The 22,962-nt window shown below is 43.7% G+C and overlaps 1 protein-coding gene across 6 annotated transcripts in view; it reads right to left on the reverse strand.

The window, feature by feature from the left end:
- The window catches only part of CLASP1 (cytoplasmic linker associated protein 1), a 148,359-nt gene that overhangs the window by 101,712 nt on the left and 23,685 nt on the right, over window positions 1-22,962 (reverse strand). For all 6 annotated transcript variants that reach the window (XM_072040768.1, XM_072040764.1, XM_072040767.1 and 3 more), the window contains exons 5-8: window positions 22,517-22,608; window positions 22,355-22,430; window positions 20,590-20,687; window positions 19,218-19,285 (exon numbers count right to left, since the gene is read on the reverse strand). In XM_072040768.1, the coding sequence (XP_071896869.1) occupies window positions 19,218-19,285; window positions 20,590-20,687; window positions 22,355-22,430; window positions 22,517-22,608 (334 nt within the window). The remainder of the gene's footprint in view (window positions 1-19,217; window positions 19,286-20,589; window positions 20,688-22,354; window positions 22,431-22,516; window positions 22,609-22,962) is intronic.

Here is a 22,962-nt window from a genome sequence, read left to right on the forward strand (position 1 = left end):
CTTCCCTTTGTCATTAATGACTTCAGACTACTAAATTGATATTCGTATTTCAGAGGCTTTGTGAAACCCTGAGCAAGCAGGAGACTCATGCTACAAAGAAGAAAAAAAGCATCTTTCCCAAAGAGCTTACGATATAAATAATGCAAAGTATAGCTGAAAAGAATTACTGTTATTCTGACTTGATTTATAGAAAAAATAAGCTTGAAAATCCTCCTCCCTTTCTTTTAAGAGAAAAAGAGCAGTTAAGAAATGCAAGCCCTTGTGTCTTAATCAGTCCAATTAACATAATCTTGCATCCCTCAATTCTTACTCGGCCCCCATCTATGGTGCTATCGCTTTCTCCCCTGGCTCAGTGCCCTTTTTCAATCACTCTCAGGTCTCTGTGCTTTAAGTAAAACCTAAGCCTGGTGCACAACTACCCCAAACTGAAAGTTGATCCCAAACTGGACTTAATAATTTGATGCCACCAGTGGGCATTTCAGCTCTTTGCTAGCCTCCCATGTGTTTTGTGTGTATTGGCAGTCTCCCTCATACGAGGCTACTTACTGAGTCACTTGAGTCAGAAGAAGTTAGGAAATCAGAATTGGAAAAATGTGTTATGACAGACCATTACAGCGGTGATTCACCTGACCTGAATTCTGCCAGCTCCTCTGTGGTCCCTCTACCTCTTGACTGACCCCGGGACCACCTTTCTCACAAGCCACGTGAAACACAGGGACTAGGTAGGACCATGGGCAGGCTAATTTTGACATAAATCACCTGCTTTAGATTGAAGTTCAGAGCTTGTAAGAGGTGGTGGAAGCTATGAATAAGCACAGTTACAAGCAGGCAAAAGATCTCTAGTACAAGGACAAAGTCTGTCATGTAAAACAAAGGGTGAATTTGCCTCAGGACTCAGACTCACAATCAAATTATTTCAGCCTAACAAGTTATAAGACACCATCTGAGCCACAGAACCAGCCCTTGTGCTGCTCTTAAGCTGCAGTAAATGCAAGGTAATATGATTTAACTTAGCCCTAAAGAAAGAAGGTTAAGCCAAGCAGGATCATTCGCATTTACCAGAGACAAAGAACACCAGCAAGAATTACAACCCAGCGAAACATCTTACCCTGCACGTAGCCATTACAGACTTCACAAAACAAAAACGGACCTCAATGGAATTGGAGACAGTAAAATATGAAGAGATTTCCATGCAAAAGCTAGGAACACAGACTGCAGAACCTGCCTTAGCTGTTTGCATGACTGCTGTTAATACACATATATATATCTCACTTATCTTTCCTTACCAGTGACACTTTTTCATAGACTACTCTGCCAACCTGCAGTAGCTGTTGGGAGAATGGGATTCAAAACAGGTGGTGAGCACTGCCGGATTACATCCTACCACCCTCACTTACTCAGAAAAGCCACTGAAATCATTAGGTGGGGCAATGTCAATAACCACCATTTGCATTTAGGAAACTGAACATCACAGTTGTGATAAACTGTGGAGTCTTAAATCTACTGTGCCGACGCAGAGAAAATCTCCTGCCCAGTCCATGCAAGAATTAAAACTAATCGAGTTGGAAATAAAAAATAAAATGTCACCTTATCAATATAATAAGGAATCACTTTCTAAACAGCTTAAGGTATCTCCTCTCCCTTTGGCAAGCCTGGCTTGCACAGCCATTTTGTACATCTGTGACCCTGAAACATCTCTGCATTGCTAAATCAAACCAGCACGTCAGATAGCAACCCCTTCCCTCTTGGGCTGATACTTCTATAATGTAGAAAGCTCGTTCCCTTCACTTACATCATCTCCATTTTATTCCTAAATTGCAAACTGTGAAGAGTAGTCCATAGTAAGACCCAGCTTCCAAAAACAAGCTTTGCCCTTTTCAGCAAGCTGTTTATGCTGCAAGCAGAAGTCATCCAGGCTGCCGCAGCCTCCATTACACCTGTGCTCTGCTTTGTGAAATATGGCCTCAAGTAGTAAAATGTGTCATTAAGTACACATGCTGGAAGACAAGCAGTTCCTAATTTCATTGCAGTTTTAGGATGCACAGTCTACACTAAAGTTTATACTTGTAAAGCTTAAAAATTAGCTAATTCAGTGTGGGGCAAGGCTTTTCTTTTTTTTTTTTTTTTTTTTTTTTTTTTTGCCAATGGGTAAAAACAGAAAAAAAGACACTCAACTAAGTGATTTTTGCTGCCAAGACAGCAGTTATTTTTGGTCTTGCTGGAGGGGGTCAAGCAGTGCACGTAGCCAGGTAATCAGCATGGCATTCAGTACAATGCCTGATACATAATGCCTGAGTTCAAGCTTGGGGAGTTGGAAATAGGCACTGAAAGTACCAAGGAGAGAAAAATCAAGTTTCTAAAACACAAAGGGTGGTTGGGATGTGGGGTGGAGAAGGGAAGACATGGAAATGACTGCAAAAAAATCCTAAGTCAGATTTCATTAGCTGTGTGTTATGAGACATCCTGAGAACTGATGCATATATGTCTCCTGATGCCAGATCAACTCTTATGCTCAGCAAGGAAGATGCAAGCATCACTTCCAGTCCAGTAATTCAATTAAATACTTCCTAGTAAATGAAGTCACGATCTCCTAACCTCTATTGTTATAACGTCCCTTCAGAGAGTTTGATGTTAAAAGTGACATTCTCTCTCTTATCTTATGCAAGTGATCATTCAAATATCCAATCATCCCAGCAAGAATGCCTTTTTGGTGAATATTTTCTGATCTGCTAGACACACAGGTTAAAATCCCACGATAACTATCTAGGATGAATCAAGGATGACCAATTTAAACCTCCTCTTTTGTCCAGATACATTATGGTGTGTCATTTAATGCACGAAGACCGTCTAGCCAGGGCACAAAACTTCAGCTCCATCTACTCCCCGGGATTTGCAAGGTTATGAGGCATCCTGGCATTGGTTCAGGTGTAGATGGACTGAGAAATCAAGATAAAGTGGATTCATAATACTGTAATAACTGAACAGTGAGGAACAGAACAGAGCACATAAGCAACCAACTGCATAACCAGGCAGCAAAGCATTTGAGCATAAATCCTAATTAATTAGGACTGTCAATAAAAATTAATAGATTGCTTTAATCTTATCCAGGGTTCTTTAAAGTTATTCATCAAATTAAAATAAATAAGCCAGACTGAACTCTGAGGCACTTCTACCTTGGCAACTCCATACCGGGTTCCAGGATGGAGCTGTTCACTGTAACGATCGTCACCCCGAGCTAAATATCTGCAGCTATCAAGCCACAGAGAGGAAAGGGGAGACCCGAGGGAAGAAAAGCCCCTTCAAGCACCTACTGAAAACAAAGACAGGAGGAGGCTGCTTCCTCAGGTTTGCTTCATTTCCTATAGCCCCATTTCTACTCAATCCCTATTTTTAGATGTTTTTTGTCACCTCCTCCTCACTTCGCATTCTTACCCAGGAGAAAAAAGCATGAGTTGGAGCAGAATAGGTAGAGAAGTGTATCCTTTCTGCTTTGCAAGAAGGTAAACTGATTATTTTCTTCTCATCCAGTGAGCTCCTGCAGGTTCTCATCCAACTACACAACGCTCTGTACAACACCAGAGCACTGTACAACAAAAAGGCCTAGGTTCAGTGTTACTAAAAGCACTCTGCATCACATGCACAGTCAGAGAACTAAAAGTATTTGATTTTGATTTTAAACACATTTAATTTCAGATATAAGGTCAAGCCTGTGGCAGAGGAACAAACCTTACAGCGATGATGCACTGAGACTGAACTGGCTTGGGTCTTCTTTCTAGCATTAATATTTAAAAGTTCATATGAAAAGCCTTTCGGAACATGACTGCTCCTTTTACACATATCAATAAGGAGTATATGAACTTGGGAGAATAAGTTGTTTAAAATGAAATACATTTTAGACAGAAGAAATCTAACGAGGAAAACAACGGTCCTTGTGTATCATTCGTTTCACAATAGGCATTTTTATTATTATTATTGTAAGTTATAATATTGCTTAGGATCAGCAGTGGGGATCCCAGCCTGTTTTGCATTTGCTTTCCATTTCCACGGATCAGAGTGGAAGGAGTGCCCGTGTCAGTGCTATGCTGCAGGCAGCCAAGTGTTAACAATCCCCCCGACAGGCAGGCTTACTATGGGTTGGCACAGCCAGTAACACTCAGCCTGCATCACTCAAACACTATCAGGTACGGAACTGGTAATGGCACGGAGGAGGTGTGAAAGTGGAGGCAGAGCTGAGTACCAAATTAGCAAGTTTTTATTATTAGCAGCTGTTTCCAGGCATTGCTTAGACTATCCGAAGGCTCAGGATGAAGAACTAACATTAAAATAAATTTGCATAAACAATTGACTGCAGTCTGTAAAGACACGGACTGGAGGAAAACAGAAGAGCATATCGCTAGTAGCAGCTCAGAAAATGTCAGCAGGCAGAAGAAAGCCCCAGAAGCCTTTCTCCAGACAATTCAGTAACTTTTAGCATGCACCATGGGCGGCTGCTGCCTCAACTGCAAATAGTGGGATGCTCGCAGGGCACTGCCTTCTGTCAACAGCTGTTACCAAAACCAAGCACGGGACAAGCCAGCAGCTAACAGGACATTGCTTCCAGAAGCAGCCAAAACTAGAAGGAAAAGGAATAAAAGTTGTGTGAGAGTGTCTTTTCCAATCCCCCAAACCAAATTCTGCACTCCAATAGACCTTCGGCATCTCTGGAGAACCAGAGTGCCAGTTACAGGTTGGGGTCCCACTGGATCACCTTGCTCCTTTGGGAAGCACGAGCATGAATGCCCTGGGAGCCTGCAGGTTCCCCAGAAGCACGAGATTTGGTCTGTGGATAATGACTCGTACATGGCCCACTGCTTTTCCAGTTATCTGTCTCTTCACAGAGCAGAGGTCTGGGGGTTCCCCCAGGATATGAGAGCAGGATGAGCCTGGTTCACCTGTGGCTCATGAGTAAATCACTTGGGTCACTTGAGCCACCTGAATGACTCACCTCAATTCCACAGCACTTCATTTCCAAGCAGCAGTAACCATTATTTAGCCCAGACTGAAGCCAAGCAGCTCAGTTACACAATGGCTGGCAGTGGTTCACATCATTGAGGCAGCGAGATGCAGCGATCAGCATCCTCCTTCAAAGGAGCAAGAGGATGGACCCAGCCCAGAAGCCTTCAGCCGGCCTGAAGCACTTCAAGAACTCAAAGCACCTTAAGCACAGCAGGCAGTTCCCATAGGACCACCCATTGCTAACAGAAGGACTTTGGGCTTCTGTACACAACAGATCAATGGAGTAGAGCAAGGGGCAATGGGAGGACAAAGCTTGGCACAGCCCTCCAGTTCCCATAAAATATGTTCCCAGTTCCCAAAAATATGAAACCATGCTCATGCTGCCCCTTTGGTGACAGTCTCTTCTCGGCATCATTTACTTCGAAGGAAAGGGGGTGTTAATGGATGCGAAGACCTTTCCCTTCTGGCACTACAGCAGGAGGAATCTATAATTGTCTCTCACAAAGTAAGGCAAGTCCCACACTTGAACTTCTCCATGCATGCCCTGTTCTCGTTTCGGCTCCGCGAACAGGAACGGCTGCTTAACAAGGCTGACCAAAAGGTCAAGCAACACACTGCTAGAATGGAAAAACCCATAAATAAGTCCCTCCACAAAATAAAAAATAATTTAAAAAAAAAAGGAACATAAATGAGGAATTTAAACGGAGAACTAAAAGCAGTGACATCAAAGCAGTCTCGAGCCCATCCAAGTCTGACTCCTGCAAGCACACCACCATACTGGCAAATCATCTGGTTCCTTTTAGCAGCCATCTGTGCTTGCCTTTCCTTACAGACGGGTGAGCAAACAGAGGAGCGAGCACATGTGAAGCACTGCACGTGATGCACAGCTATATTTAGATTCCCTTCGCTCCCGAGTTTGAAAACAAGTTCAGGTGTTTTAATCGGCAAGCGTGAATTTTAACTCCACCTTCACATACCAGCGTTAATAAAAAATCAAGAGTCCAAGAAATTAGCCTCCTTTTTATACCTGTTTGTCACGCCTTCTTTCCCATGCAAAGATTCGTGGGAGCCTGCTATCACACACCCCCCATTTACATAGGAGACTAAATTGAAGTTTTCACTGACAGACAGACCCCATGAAGACAGAACACAGAACATCGGGTATTTCCCAAAGAACTTCCATTCCTTCCTGTTTTCTAGTAGTTTTCGTTTTACTTTTGTTTAACATTAAAGCCCAGGATCCTCCTAATCCCTGCCAGCCCCAGGAAGCCCCCTCCCATTCACACAAAGAGCCACCGATAATTACTGCCTGGAACATGGGTGGGTTTGTCTGGGGAGGTTCCCCCCTGCTTTGGGCACAAAGATTGTATTTAAACCTGGTTTACTTAGCTTCCTTTCATAAACATGACAGAAAAGGGTCAAAAAACGAGTCTAGAAATGTGTAGCTTTCCTACATGGGAAACTGGAACACAGAGCTCAGCAACCCAGAGAAGCCTATAATTAAAAATAAAGGTTCAGAAGACTTAAAAAGGGTATTTTGAAGTATGGCAAGAAGATTAAATGGAACGAAATGCAGATTCAGCCATTAATATGTAGCAAGCAGATCTGCTGATAAATAATTAGAATATATCCAATGTTTAAATATCAAGCTTTAGGTTTTTCGTATTAAACTCAAAGCATAATCTGCATCTTAACTCTTTATAGAAATACTCCCATGTGCAACTCGACAGCCACGCTGATGGCAGATCAATAAAACCAGAATGAAGCGTTCTCATCAGCTCTCGGGTAACATCAGCTCAACAGAGGCTAATCGGCAATAAAAGATACACGCTGCCATTTTCGGAGGTGCCTCTGTCATGGCTTGCAGGTGTTTTATGCTGACACCAAGTTGTGCTGTTAGCGGAGGTCACATTTTCTTCTTCTGCCTTTAGCTCTGGTATCACTTTGGATAAGCTGCAGTGCTCGGTAAGAGGTGAATGCACGGTATCAAATGACACCAGCAATCTTTGTCTTCAGCTTACTAACACACACAGCCATAAAAGTGCCGAGTCAGAAACATCCGATTAACTCGGAGATCTTAGATAACTACTGTCTCCTACTGAATGAAAAACAAAATCAGAGTAATTTAGGTTGAAAGGGGCCTCTGGAGGTCAGGTGGCCCAACCTCCTGCTCAGAGCTGTACCAGGTTGCTGAGGGCCTCATCCAGCCAAACCTTCAAAATCTCCAAGGACTGAGATTCTCTAGGCAATCTGCTCCAGTGTTTCACCATCCACAATACCAAAAAAAACCTATCAGATCACAGAGAAAACAAGCATGAGGCTGTCCCCTCACAGTCCCTGCAGTACACAAGCTACTGCAACTTGCATAAAATAAAATAAAGGCTCCATGTTCACCTTGAACTCTTCTGCAGGATTTAGTGCAGCTATGTCCCAAAATTTCCCCTTTCCCAGTTATCCTACCAGATCTTCCACGTGATCCGTCAACAGCACGCACAGGGCTGCTTATATGACGCTCCCAGAAACAAGAAATAGCTTGGACAGAAACAGGGACAAAGCTGAACACATAATAATAATAAATAGGCTTCAGGGAGCAGGATGGAAGGGAGCAGTAAGCGCGGAGCACGCTGTATATGCATAAACAAGAGCCAACCCAGACCCAGATTCTTGCAGGATGCCTAGCATAGCGAGGCAAGGGCCAGCACGTCACAAAAACCACACATTTGAGGAAAGCACTAGGGACAAGTATGAGGCTTAAGGGGGTGAGAGACTAGAGAATAAGTTTCAGAGAGCTGGTGCATAAACATTTTGCCCGTGGAAGCTCAGAATCAGGTCTTATTTAAGTCTCAAGTGAAAAGGAGCGTGATTGTCTCTCTGCATCATAAAAGCTCGTGTGATAAGAAATCTCTGCAGATTCAGCTCCTGTCCAGCACAAAGCTCAAACAGCAGGAGCGTAAATCAGAGCTGAAAGGCACTGGCAGAGCTACAGAGGGAGAGAAGCATGCCCAGCCCCTGCCTCTCCAGCGCTGGCTCCAGGACCGCCCCTGCTCTCTCATGTTGGCAAGTAATAATTAGGGTGGGGGTGCAGTGGGAGAAATCAAATCATCGAGAACAAAGTTAGACCCCTTCTTCATAAAGCAGACCTAATTAGAAGTGTCAGGTCTCATTATGAGCCAGCGCTCCACTAGATTGGAGCGCCGTTACTCAGGAGAGATACATGTATATGTAGAAGACGTGCATCATGTCTTGGGAAGACAGGCGCACCTTTCCCCTACCCACACCGCTCCCATGAAATGGTGGGGGGCAGAGGGGGCAGCAGCAACTCTGCAAGAGCCACGGCCAGTTGCAGAAAGGAGACATTAGGAGAAATGGTGTTGACATCATTTCATACATAAAAGTGCTACTCCTCTTGACATCATTTCATACATAAAAGTGCTACTCCTCTTCCCCCTGAAAGACGTAGAGCGATCTTGCCTAAAACATCCACACAAGGCTACTACAACACAGTCAAACAGCACTTTACAGAGCACCCTGTTCATTAAAGTTGCTAGATAGATCTGTTAACGTCAAAGGGAGCAGATCTGGAGTCAAGAACAAGTGTGAATTTGTCTTTCCCATGTCTGCACATAAGTGTCCAGCACTGACAAATTGCTATTCCAGGGAAATCCTGGAACATTTCATATTCAGTGGACACGAGCATTAATACCTGCAGCTACACCAGACACTTCCATGGCAAGCGTCTAACAGCATTTGTTAGAGCTCTGAAGAAAAAGGAGCTGGTCTAGAAACCCAGCTGCTATTTTGCCACTCTTAAGAAAAGCACTCGAGTGATGCTGCACAGTGAATGAAGATGTTTCTCTCTTACTCTACAGCCTGTTGTGTGCACCAAGATTCACCTGGCTCCACTCAGAAGCCAACTGCAATGAAAATGTCATCAGCGTTTTTTCCTCAGAGCTTTGGCTGCAGCGAGCTCCCTGCAGGCTACACGTACGCTGTAAACCAAGCAAGGATTATTCAGGGCTGTCTGTAGTCTTGGGCTTCGGGGGAATAAACAAATAAAAGATTCAAACCGCTTCTCACAATGCAACAAAAGGATTCCTTTGACAGAGCAAGCAGGGCAGAATTAATTCCTTCAGCAAGCAAAAGAAACCCAGTCATTATACAGCATTTGCTGTCTTAATACTACAAAAAATAGGACGCTTCTTACAGTTTGGTCTTGCTCTATTTCACATCACTGTATCTGAGCAGCAAACAACATACTCCAGCCAAACATAATGAAGGAGGAGGGCAGCATAATGGTAGACCAGAGCCAAGTACGCACAAGGCATTAACTGTACTTCTTGCTGGAGTAACAAATCAGCACTTGTCCGCTCCTGTGTTTAGCAGAAAGCTCCTCTTTATGCCCCTGACTCCCAGGGCTGTAACTGCAGTTACTTATTCTACAGCTGTATGTTAAAACCGGGCACACCATCTGTATCAGTATGGCTTTCTCTCAGAAATGAACTTGATAGCATAATCAGTCTGGTCCAGGATAAGACCACTTGCTTGAATATGGAAAATGAGACTCCACGTAAGGCTACCTTTAAGCCTGCAAAAGCATCGGCTCCTGGGTTCTTTAAAAACAATTTTGTGCTCTTTAGTCTACATACTGGAGCACACTTGAGTAAGATCTCATGGTTCTGGGAACTGCAGCTGCTGTGGGTACGCTACACAAACCCTGTTCTGCCAGGGCAGGGATGCTTTTCATGCAGGGATGCGTCTCATGCTCTTATTGCTGCTAAAAGCCTGCCCTGTAGGTTAACCAGTTATCTGGGGATGAATGCTTTCCCCATCAGAAGCTGATGATTACAGGAGCCAAACTCAGTTCACTTGTTCAGCTTATGCCATGCTCAGCCTGAAAACAAATCTTATCAAATAAATGGGAGCAGCAGCACAGGAATTCAAAGCCACACAAGAGGGGGTGAGAAATTTCATCTCCCCCGAGCAGTCTTTGGTCACTGCTCAGACTGCTGATTAAGGCCAGCAATTTAGGTCTAAGAGGGACAGTGATCCTACATAAAAAACAGCTTACAAGAAGTATCAGGAGACTACTTTCAAGCACCCAGTTCCCAGGCTTGGCTGCAGAACCAGCACATAAGGAGGAGATAGTACAACCTCCACCCTCAGCTGCTGTTTGGGGAGACTCGTTGGCCAAGGGAAGCCAGTAGTTGTAGCCTTTCTGCATTTCAGCAAAGCTTTTGATACCGTTCTCACAATATCATTCTGGACAAAATGTCCAGCAAACAGATAGGCAACAACATAACACAATGGGTGAACACTTGGCTGAGTGGTCAGGCTCAAAGGGTTACAGCAAATGGGGTTACATCAGCCTGGCAGCCAGTCACTAGAGAGGTTCCCTCAGGACTCCACTTTAAGGCCAGTTTTCTTCAACATTTTCATAAATGACTTCGATGCAGGGTTAGGGAAAGGTTCTGCACCCAGAGGGTGGTCAGGCACTGGGACAGGTCCCACAGGGAAGCGGTCAGATTACCAAGTGCAAGAAGCATTTGGACAGTGCTCTCAGACACACGGTTTGATTTTTGGGTGGTCCTGTACAGAACCAGGAGATGGACTTGATGATCCTTGTGGCCTCTTCCAACTCAGGATATTCTGTGATTCTAAGCCATCTGTAAGCCTCAGGCAAAATTTCCCACATCAAGAACAGTTCTGTAATTCTTGCCCTAGCAGAGGAAAATGTGATACCACTGCTTCTGCTCAGTGAAGTACTTTACTGTGCTTCCCCAGCAAGTGCTGAAGCCGAAGTGTATAAAATACATAAACACAAGCCCAAGAAGCTTCACAAATCCAGAGCACATGACCATGGGATGCTTCTCATTCATACCAGCTTGCCCTTAGCACATCAACCTTTATGTGGTATTTGAGTAGTTTATACTCCTGACTCTCTTTCAGAATTGAAAAACTTCATTGACAAACAAAGACATCATTGCTACACTCAAAATGATCGAGGTGTACACACGTGTATGAACAATCCTACTGACAAATTCACTTCTGTACAATACATGTAAAAACTAACAGATCAAAAACATGAGATTTAGAGTTAGCCTTTTTATCTGAAAATGTCACTGGAGTTGATACTGATCCAGCCTTGACCCCTATCTCTCTCTGGCAGAAGTGCTAGGGAGTGCTAGCTGGGCCAGTGGCTTAAAAGATCCTAGGAGCCTGGTCCAGAGATTTTCAGGGCAATAGCTGCAGATTTGAGGTTTTGTTTTAAAGATTAAATCAATGTGACACAGAAAGATACAAAAGAAGATGGAGAAAAAAAGCACACAGTGCTTTGTGATCATCTGCATAGCTCTACCAGATGTTACTGCAGTTTCCATGGGACGGGTATTGTATTAACTGTAACTCGCTCTAAGTTTTGTCACAGACACCAGACTGTAGGTTTGACCTTGCAATGTGTTCCAAGTTTTATGTGGCCTTTAAGACAACTGCTGAGGTCTGTCTGATCCACATGGTCCTTATGCCAATGGGAAAGAGACTAGGCCCTGCATAAAGAAGTTCATCTCCAGACGTGCAGGTTATTTATGCTTTTAACTAGCAGTAGTATTAATAGAATTGTGCACTCTCATCTTTTGTTTATGAGTTCCACACTAAACAGCAGAATCTCATCATTTAGCTGGCCACTCCTTCAGCCTATGCTTCTTGCAGGTCTGTTGGAAATGCCATGAAATGCAATGGTGAAGTGGTTCTGTTTGGTTACACCAAAGCTTTGCCAAAAGAGTGCTTCTGTATCCATATAAAATCACCAAGGGTTATGACAGTGATGACAGCGGTAGACATGCAACCAAAGTAACTGGTCCACTGCTCCCTTGCAAAGGAATCCTATGGTCTGAAGAAGGTGCCACCCTCAAGGAGAGAGCTCCGCTGAGCTTACTCACACTCAGCCTTTACCTAAATACACATTGCATCCACAGAATAATACATGTGTCAATGGAAAAGCCAGTAGCTTATTCCCAATTCATGAGGTAGGTCAACACAAAAAGCACTCTGGATTCAGTCCAGGCGACAATAATAGCCCTAACAACTTCAGCACTAGCTTTTCCTCTGACATTATCAACTATTATCACAGCTCCAACAACCAATGGCAACCCGGAGGTCTGATACTTCCAACCAGACACTTCCCTTCCCAGATAAGGCCAGCTGGACTGTGACCCCAGGCTCTTCATGACAACAGCTAATCCTTCAAAGCCGAGAAGCTTCCAGCATGAGAAAATCATTGTCCTTCATTAACAAATACGTGCTTAGTTTCTTTAAAAAAAATCTGATATGTACATTAATTCTTCAACACGCAATTTCAATTTTAGAAAAAAAGATGTTCTGAATTCCTCTCTTGTCACCTGCACAGGAGGAGATGGAAGAAGGTATCTCAGCTACAGATGGTAAGGTGGCCCAGTGACAGGCAATGTAGTTCACTGATGAGATTAAGAACTGACCAATACAGGTTTTTGCATTTTGGTTCCCAGAGGTGGGAGGCATTAATCCACTGCTCAGAATTAACACCACATAAATGCATCCCCCTGCCTCCTCTGAAAAATCTGCGTACTGATTGCCTTGCAACAGTGTTTGCAGATCACAATATTACGACAGGATCTGAAGACTAAAGAGCTGGGTGTAAAAACAGCAAGTAGGCTCACGCAATATCAATCCCATGGTATTCGATTTACCCAGGTGATTTCCACCTCCTAAATCCAGTACAAGAGCTGCCAATTAACTCATCTTGAGAGGGTAAACAACACAAACCCAACATCCACGCAACTCAGATGCTGACAATCTCAAACTTGCTCAATTCACCTGCTCTATCCACAGCATACCAGGTATTTCAGCAGGACAACACCTACACTGAATGGAGAAAACGGAGAAAAAAAGACAGCTTCTGCAAAGACGGCTAACAGAAATCAATTCCTCTAACAGCTAAGATGAAAGGCACAGGCTTACAATGTACCCAAAATAAACCCAAAACATACTTCCATCCCACAAATTAATTCTTCACGGGTGAATAGATGCAGAGCTCTTCTGCCTTTCAATTTCCATTCACCTCGCTCCCCCCTGCCCCTCTGACTTGCACAGGTATCCTTTTCTGGTACAAAAATGTAGTTAATACAAAACTAGAAAAAAGCCGGTGGTATCTCCATTCAGCACATTGTTGGAACTACAATTCCGTGTTACCTCAAAGGGAGTTACATCCAATTTAAATAAACTTCCCAACTGATACAGCAAAAAGAACCACTTCAGAAATAAAAGCTTTACTGACCAAACATCACAAACCAGCGACAAGGTCTGAAAATACCTGCCCTTCACCCCTCTCATGGCACGTCCTGCGTCCTTACATAGACATACTCTTCCTTTACCCCTGTCAAACAGATCATTTATCAGATTTTATAGAAGCTTCAGCTGAACTCGATGTCACCGTGCCACAGATGCTTACAGGCTCTTAGTTTCACTTCTACTGCAAGATTGCTTCAGTCTCTTCGCAATATTAAGAAGAAATTTAACATGCAAATATTCAGATGCTAACAAATAAACCCACCCACCCCCGTGGCATGTTCATTAGCACCTACCTTTCCCTGTAGTCATTATCTGCAGTGCTCCTGAGATGCTGAGGCAGAGCACTGTGCTCCGAAAGCAGCCCTACAGTACATGGCTCTCCGTAACTTAACCACCAGCAAACTCTCCACCCTCCTAAATGACTTCTCTGTGTGACCTAGCAGATGATTGCCACCTCTCCTCCAAAATAAAAGCCTGTTCAGCACTCAGCTGAGCACCATTTGTCCTCCCCTGCCTGTTTGCTCACATCACTCCCCTTTAAATTTAAGGATTTTAAATCCAGAGTGAGGCAATGTGCTTATTTACAAATTTGTGTAATAGGAAGGAAACTGAGCTGCTCTTGCCCATTTATATCTTCCACAAGGATGTGCAGTCAGCTGGTAGCACTGATTTTTGAATCATAGACATTATTACTTTCTCATCCCCTGTGGGGATAAAAGGGTCTTTCCTTGCTTTTTTTATAGCAAGGGAATGCTGAGTCAATTTAATTTCCTATTTCATTTTCTATTTCAACTTGAAAACAAAATAGAGAACAAGCCGTAATGGAAAATTAAATTGCACAACAAGGCATGAATGCAAGAAGCACAGCACGGTGTTTGTCAGTTCAAAACCTCTCTGTGATATCACAGAAACTCACCCCTCCTTCCACTCTAATTCTGGTGCTGGGATGTGTGTTGACAAACAAACAATGTCCCACCCACAGGCACATGGCAGCACTTGGTTATTTTTCTCCTTACAATAAATAGCAAAGTGACACCCAGTAACTAGCTTTATTACTAGCGTGACATGGGAATCTAGAAGAGGTAATTTTCAGCTAATTGCCTCTGAGCTGTCAAATTTCTCTTAAACCAAAAGAGAATCGACCCAAGAAGTAGCGTTACTTATCTTAGATTAACAACACCTCAAATACAGAAGTGGTTCTGTTCAGGAATAACTCTGTTCCTTCTTCTCAGGCTTTCAGCAACTGGAATCATCACTTCTGCTATTTAAGCACCGTTTTAATCTGCTTACTCCTAGAAACCTAACAAAACCAGGCAACTACTAAAGCTGCATCCTCCTCTCACCTTACTGTGTGTAAGCATACGTGGGGGGAGATCTCAGCTCCAGACTGCTGGTGTTACATCTCCTGTTTCATTTCCTTGCAGCCCAAGCCCGCTACCACCTCCACTGTTTTTAAGTCTTGCTCTCCTGAACAAATGCAAAATTCTGTGTAGAAAAGGCAGTTCGGTCCCCTTCATACTGACAGGTCCCACGTTACTGGCACACCACTGCAGTGTCCCTGCACACACCTGTGCAGAAGGGCCTCACAGAAATCACATCACGTAAAATAAACACATACATACACATGTCTCACGTTAACACATGGTATTATGGTACCATAATGATCAAGAGCATGAAAAATGCACCAAAGCAGCGTGGTTATTAATAGCTCTGGTTTGGATCATTTCCTATCCATCTGTATCTCTCAGCAGATCGCTTAGCACGTCCCTAATCTTGAATACAAAGTTCTCCAGGCTCCTGGTAGACTCAAGACAATTCAAACCCACAGAAAAAAAATCGCATGCTTTATGCTCAGGTCCTTCCAGACATGAGGCCGAGGAAGCCTGTGCAGCATGAATTTCTTTGAGTAAATGAAAGCCTGTTTATGCCCACTAGCCTCTCCCTGTATCACATCCAATTAAAGATCATCACGCAATGCCACGCGAAGACAGCAGCTGACTCGCTGGCAATTATTGGCTCTTTCATGCTGAAAACGTATTTGTCCCAGGGGAAAAAGGCATCTGCATAATTAGCAAAAGCAGTTATACAAAAAATAATTAGCTTGCTGAAAGCCTGAAGGGGGGAAAAACTATAATTTTTGCTTCAAGAGGCTGACTAATTACAGGCCCGATAACAAAACAGAGATGCACCACGAATCATCGAGAAACCCAATGTGGATTTTAACTTCATATTCCAGACATCAGGTCTGCTGGTAGCCTAGCAACAAGCAGCATACTTCAGCATACCAAAACCTCCCTCCCTCCTCACGAAACACCTCGCACAATGCAAACCTCCCCCACCCCGCCACTCGCTCGATTCTTCTGTTATCCAACAGCGAACACAAAACCTAGCCAAAAAAATCAGCCACCAAGATAAAGCCAAAGCAACACTACTGGACCACAACAGACAAAAGGAAATATAAGGAAATAATTCCTAGCTTTGGTTCTTTACAAAGCTCGGTCTGATTAGAGCTGATTCATTTGTTTTACAGATGGGATCAGAACACATCCTGTTCTTTAAAGGACTTTCACTTGTAAGCTGAATAAAATGTTGTTCACCTGTGTATGTGTCATAGAAAGCATCAGTTAAAAGAAGTCTTTAGCAACTTACAGAAACCTTACTAATCTTCAAATTACTCCTGATATCCAAACAATGCTGTTGCAGTTGTTTGTTTTTTTTTTATTTGAATCTTCAGTGACCAGCAGCACTAGCATCGATCCCACTCACCAGAGGGAGCAGTCCATAAATCTCATCCCAAGCAGTAACCTGAAATCTAAAGGATCACTCTTAACCCAAATTCTTCTTTGACCAGATATTTTGGCATGCTTTACCCTTTCAGAAACAATTCTCACCTTCCCACCTGCCCAGTAACACTGTGTTGTGCGAGAAGCCAGCTTTGCCAACCATTTTCAAACCCTGCTGTAATTAGCACACTCCAGCTGTCCTGGGCCAGGGCTCAGTAACAAACTGCTTTTATTCATGCAGGGAGCATCCAGGGCAGAAAATCCAGCGTGAGCAGGTGCTGCTGCATCTTCTGCAATGCTGACGAGTGCTTACAGAGCTGCAGGCTGCACAAACATCTGCCTGTCTGCTTCCCAAAACCTCTGGGACACGAACGCAGGCTGTGTAGAGCTGGAAACAGAACAAGGTAGGTGCAGAGAGGCACTAACCTGAGTTTTTAAGACCTGGTGGAAATCTACCACATTGCCTGAAGTGATCCCATCCAGGCCATGTAACGTCACTTACCAAGGGCTAGCAGCGTGCTCACGTGTTTGCTGCTGCTGTAGGAAAGGCCTGGGAGCTACAAACTAAAAGGAGTGCTCCCAACACTAACAGGTAGGCATCCTCATAATCAATACCGTGCTCTGCCAGAAGCAAAGGACTAACAATGCTGAGACAGCTGTTGCCTGAGAAAGGCTAATCCTTCGGTCATGCAATATTTATCGTTCTTCCTGGTGACAGATGCTGAAAATGTCACCTTTGTTCAAAAGCTGCAGGAGGCATCAGGGACATAGGAAACCCTACAGGACTTGCCTTTAGGTCATAACAAGCTTGTGACCATGGGTGAAGATGAGCCTCATCACTGGCTTACACAACCTTGAAGAGATAAACTACCGATTTTCTCATCCTTGGCAAAAGATGGAGAACGTCCTGGTAGACCAACAGGAGAGGCTATCCTTCCTGCACCTTGCAGCGCTCCTCCACACTCCCCAACTCCTCTTCCCTCATGCTACTTTTTGGTCTCAGTGCCCACTCAGGAGTTTCAACAGAAGAGAAATGCTAACACACCAGGGACTGCATCCCGCCACTGCACAGGCAAGGACAGTGAGAAATCAGGTTGGGTTAAGCAGAGTGAGGAAGGCAGAAGTATTTGTGCTGGGAAGCACAAAAAGACTGTTGGTAGAGTCAAGGGCATGAGACAGGGTGTGTGAGGTCCTCAGCAAGGGATTTAAATGTCACATTCATCAGAATGGTGCCAGAGGAAAACTAAATTTTCAGCAAAGCCTAAAAGTAATAAATTAATACAGATAGATGCTTTACTTTCTTGGTGGTTTTTGTTTGTTTGTTTGTTTTTTGTTTTTTGGGAAAAAAAAAAGGTCATGTTCTTAAGGAATCCTTCCTTGACTGAGTTTTAAAACATATGGTCTGCTTTCTTGGAAAGAGATGGCACACCAAGAATCATCTGCCTACGAAAGGTCATCCCTATTGTCCCATCTTGCTTCTTTTGATGTTTTCAAGATTGCCAGCAGCTATGAATCACATCATAACATATGCTGGGACATTCAGTCTGGAGACCAGAACCACCTCTCAGAAGCCAACCATTAGCAAGTGACGGCTCAGGTACTGCTCAGGATCCTGCATATCCTAAAATAATTGCAGAGCTAAAACTTGCATTGTAAATCCAATTTAACTCTAGCTTTTCACTCTTCACTGAAGTTCAGTTCTTACACGTTATCTCACCTCTTTCATATTAATACTCTTCTAATCAGTTGTGACATACCTGACTTTCTACAAAAATCACTTTCATTTGGCTTTGAAAAACCCTGAGTAAATTTAGCTTAAATTTAGCTAGTGGCACAATAACCACTCAAAACTTTTCCCCTCCTCAGAGAGGAAAGACCCAGCAGAAATCCCACCCACAGACATCATCCCAGCACATCGTTTGTTTAAAATGGCAAAGTAGCAACTCATCTCACAAGGCACAGAGAACAGCAAGCTACAGGGTATGATACACCACGTGAACTTTTCCTGTTTTGAAAATCCAGTCCATTCCACTGCCAGCAAAACAAAATTCCTACCATAGCCTAGCCTGTGGACAGCAGGGAAGTTGGATCAAGAGCATGCTTGTTTCAGTTTGAGCTAGGATTTCAGAATAAACATCTAGAGGTTGTAAACCTCAAGGTGTTTGCTAAGGGATTAAATATTTACTTTCTCCTTTTAAAAAAGTACAAGGAGATTTGCACCTCAGCTGCACTCATGAGCAGATGAGACCACTCATAACACCATCTACGTGTACAGACCGTATTTTCCTACATTATGCAAAAGCAGAGGAGTTTTAACCCATTCCAACACAGAGGAACCCATCACAGGTTTTCATCATTTACAGATGGAGAAGGGAATATCATATGACATTTTGGAATAACCCAAAATACAACTTAATTTTCAAGTAAGTCCATTTTATTCATTCCTGATGAATAAAATGAACCTGCAGCACTGAACCCGCATTTTTTCCATCTCTGCTCTACTCAGCTCTTGGCAGAAAGATGAATTCCCTCCTTTAAACAGAAAGCACCTCAAAAATATTTCTAAAAATGAATGATATAAGAAAAGCAGTAACAAGACACTTGTTTTTAAAGCAAGCAAAATTCTGCGCTTGGACAAGTGCAAAAAGAAAGTTCCTATAAGAGCTTTCACTCTAGTTACCAGTGATACTCATACAAAGCATACAAACTTAGAAATTGCAAAAATACAATTCCTAAACAGTATGAGTATTAAATAGGACACTACGTTAGTATGTACACCTTGTGCTTTGTAGGGCATTAAAACTGAAAAGTCTTTTTCTCTTAATGTACTATTTATTTTGCTATCAATTTAAAGAAAGATGCCCATGGACTTGAAAACAGAAGTTGTATTTTGCTAATGGAAGTCAAGAGGAAAACAGAGGTAGCAATACCTTCTGTTCTTGAAATCCACCTTAATACTACCAGGAGCACAGAGCAGACTAACTAAATGTCAAATCAAGCTGTGTGTATATTTCCGAACGATCCCCCATATTTGTTTTTTCCTAGCAGAACACTATTTTTCCATCCATAGTCTCACCAACTGAAGGCACCAAAAAGAATGCAGGCACTTCTACTCACCCCCTGAACTCTGGATCATGTTTCCAGACTTTTGGACCTCGTCGAATTTTGTAAAAATTACATTCAACCTGTTTGAAAGTTAAAGAAATAAATCTACAATCAGTAGTTGAATTTAACTTTTAGGAACTTTCTTATTTAAGATATTACAGGACAGATTTTGCTTCATTCACATCATTGGAAACACCGTCAGAAACGTCAATATGGAAGGAAGTTGTTTCAAAATTATTAAAAAAAAATATCACAATGTCCAATACCTGATAAAGAAAAAAAAACAGTGATACTATACAGACAAAAGAAATATGATCGGAAATCCTGCACTACCGAAGATGTGGCAGGTCTCCTTGTAAATGCATTTCCAGTTCATTACCGCTTTGCCTATTTTTAACTGGTTGCAGAAAAACAACAGGAAAAAAAATGCAAACTTTGCACAATGTTCTTGTTTGCCCATGACATTTCTTTCCTAATCATGTCATGGGCCCAACAGAGCAGATCTTTACCCCACCTCATTATTCCCTCCTAGAGAGCATTCCCCTTTAGGCCATGGTGCAGCAGATGCTTTCACCAGAAAACAAGAGGCAATAGTATCACACCCCACCTCTGAAACCACCTCTTTCCCTGCTGCCTTTTTGTGCACTGACACACTGCCATCTCCTCCATCCTCTCATCTAACCATGTTTGATCCTGCACACTGGGAACGGCAGCAAAACTAGAAGCACAGAAACAAATCGCCACCCAGGCAGCTGCACACACAGCCCAGGATGCAGCTGGGGAAGTTGCAGGTGAGGTGAATAAAGGCTCTCATGTAACCACCTCACACATCAGGTCTCAGAAACGCACAGGCTTAAAAAACAAAAACACAGCAAATTCCTGGATTTCACATTGTCAAAGATCACAAGCCCTACACTAAGTATCTGTCCCCAAGAAGTCGACTAGCACTGACTAAAATGTTGAGTATGATTTAGTGGCAGACACAGACAGCCTGTTTACGTTTGCCTTGTTTGTTTTGTTTTAATAAAGCCTTGTAAGTGATGACACTGACTACAGGGTTCTCCAGATGACAACCCTGTAAGTCACATACACCCAGGCTACTTTAAATGCCCTCTCTAGAGAGATAGGACAAACACCACATTACATCTCAACTCGGATAACTGGTTAGCTTTCAAGAGATGCCGTGGCCATAATTTTGAGATACTTAGACAAAGGTACAGGATCCACGTTAAACGAAAAAAACAGGTAGGTGCATGTAAGGATGAAAGAAAAACTCTGATCCCAAGAAATGGTTCAATCATGCAGCACATGAAACCTTGTAAAAAAGGAGGGGATTAAAAAAACACACAAAAATAGTTAAAACATAAGGATCTTCTCAACTTACCGAGACTGGGGTAATCCTTTTTTACTGAGATCAGCCCTTACACGTTCACCGACATGCCTGTAGATCTCCACAAGGCTGTTTATTGCTGCATCTCGAACCTGAACATCGGATAGGAGAGAAATCAGTCATCTTTTTAATTTAAATAAATAAATCCCTGCCCTACTTTGGAGAAGGAGATTTGCATATTTCCCAGCAACAACAGCTGCCCCATACACATGATCACAAAAGCCTCTGCTCCTAGCGGTATCAGTGTATTCCATTAGCAGTATCAGGAGGTCTAATTTTACCTAACTTTCCGTGCTGATGATAAAATATGGAGGGAGGGATCATCAGGCACCTGAGTCACCATGTGAAAAGCTGAGTGAGCTGCCAGCAGAGCAGTTTCCCAGTCAGAACCCCCAGACCCAGTGCTCCTGCACAAAGCTGGTTCTGGGCTGGATATTGCCAGCAGAGGAAGCAAAAATACCACAAGGGTCAAAGTACCAAAAGCTTCCGACCCTCTGGCCAATCTTTACCTGATGATAAATGAAATTCACCTTAGCAGCACAGCAAAGCAGCAGCATGAGGCCATCAGTAGCTGCACACCCTGTGCTTTACCTGCTGTCCGAGGTAGCTCACCAGCACCAGGAAGGAACACAGCCTAGATTCCCTGCTGAATCGTTTTGCATGTTTTCCACACTCATTTGCAAAACTGACTCCTGGGCATATCTTACCCTCTACCTCCCACGGGAAGAGCTGGCCCCCAGTGCCCTCCCAGGGCAGCCCCGAAGGGTTGCAGGTTTGTGCTGAGCTTCGCAGAGGTCTGTTTGGGGACGGGGTGAACCCCACAGGGGGTGAGGCAGGCTGCCCCTACCACCACGCTGGCTTTAAGCTGCCATAGCAGTAGCAAAACGTCAGGGCTCAATTTTATTTCTCTAGAAGCATAACAGGATTTACATGATAGCTACCTGCTGCTCACCGTGCTACATAAGCTCTTAATTAGATAAAAATAAATAAAAAAAAAAAACACTCCGTCTGAAATGGCAATCAAAAGCCTCTCACATCCCCAACAAAAGGGAGAAACACTGCGCTTGCCATGGATCTCGCTCTGCACCACGTTTCACCAAGAGAGGGCAGCATTGACCGAGCATCAGCAGGCTCAGACGTCCCACGGCTCAGAAGGCACCCTCGCAGACAAGAGATTTGTATCTGACCAACTCGGGCACAAGATGATTTAGCAAGTGGAGGCCCTAACAGCCATGGAAATACGGCCAACACAAACCCTTTCCCCAGGCGCCTGCCCCAGAAAGCAGATGGAAGTGACAGGCTCTTTTTTCCAGTACGTCTTTTTGACTTGTTCTGTGAATTTAAGGCTCCCATCCAGCTTAGCTTGCTTCCAGCCCTTACTCACAATCTCCTCACACAACTTGTGGCTAGGCTGTCAGACTGGTCCCATTTTGCCCTCCCTGCCCAGAGGCGTTTGTATCTGAAGGTGCTCAGATGCTGCACTGGGCCCAGAGAGATCCCCCAGCTTCCCTTGCACTCAGGTTTTTGTTCTGTTCACATCACCTGCAGACCGATGCTGTTCTGCTGAAGTTCTGATGCGATTTAGATGTTGTTGGAGACATATTTCAAACCTTACCCATTCAAAATTAACCAAAATTTCCCAGTCAGCACTCACCGAGGGCAGCATGGTCAGCTAACTCATCAGCCAGAACCCAGAGCCCCAATTACTGATGAGGGCAATCAGCACACCTTTAAGAAGCAACTCGCACCAAACACTTACCTGGCTGTTGGGATCTCCAAGCAAGTTACAGATGTGTGGCACTATCTTACTCAGCGTTAAGCTCTGAGCTCCAGATCTGGCAACAAAGAACAGAAGGAAACTAGCATGAATCCTGGGGCAAGCCTGAGTGCACAGCTCGGGTCTGCAGGAGGCTGGACTTACGCATTGAGTGTTGCGATAAGGCAGAGGCAGATCCCTTCTCTTGTCCGGAAATTCTTGTGTTTGAATCCTCCTAGCATCCTATCCCACACGTACTGCGGAAGACAAGAGAAGGTGAGACATGGAAAAAGGAAACAGACAAAGAGAGGCTGTTTCACCCAGCAGACACGCACTACAACACCCCTGGAGCTCATACATAAGCTTTACATCAATCCCGGCAGAACGGGACAGGTGGGAAACCATTTTTAGGTGTGCCAATTCTTTATTCTTTGCTGAACTCACCCTAACTCACTGCTAGCTAGAATACTTTTACAGAAGCAGAAGATGAGTTTTGGACAGGAACACAGGGGAAGAAGCCTTCTGATAGAAGGAAAAGCTGGAAAGAATTAACAACCCCGCAGAACACCAGAGCCTGAAGCCATAAGGTCTCAAGCAGCTCCTTGCTCATC

The sequence above is a fragment of the Anas platyrhynchos genome, chromosome 7 (assembly GCF_047663525.1).
Source record: "Anas platyrhynchos isolate ZD024472 breed Pekin duck chromosome 7, IASCAAS_PekinDuck_T2T, whole genome shotgun sequence".
NCBI classification, from domain to species: Eukaryota; Metazoa; Chordata; class Aves; order Anseriformes; family Anatidae; genus Anas; species Anas platyrhynchos.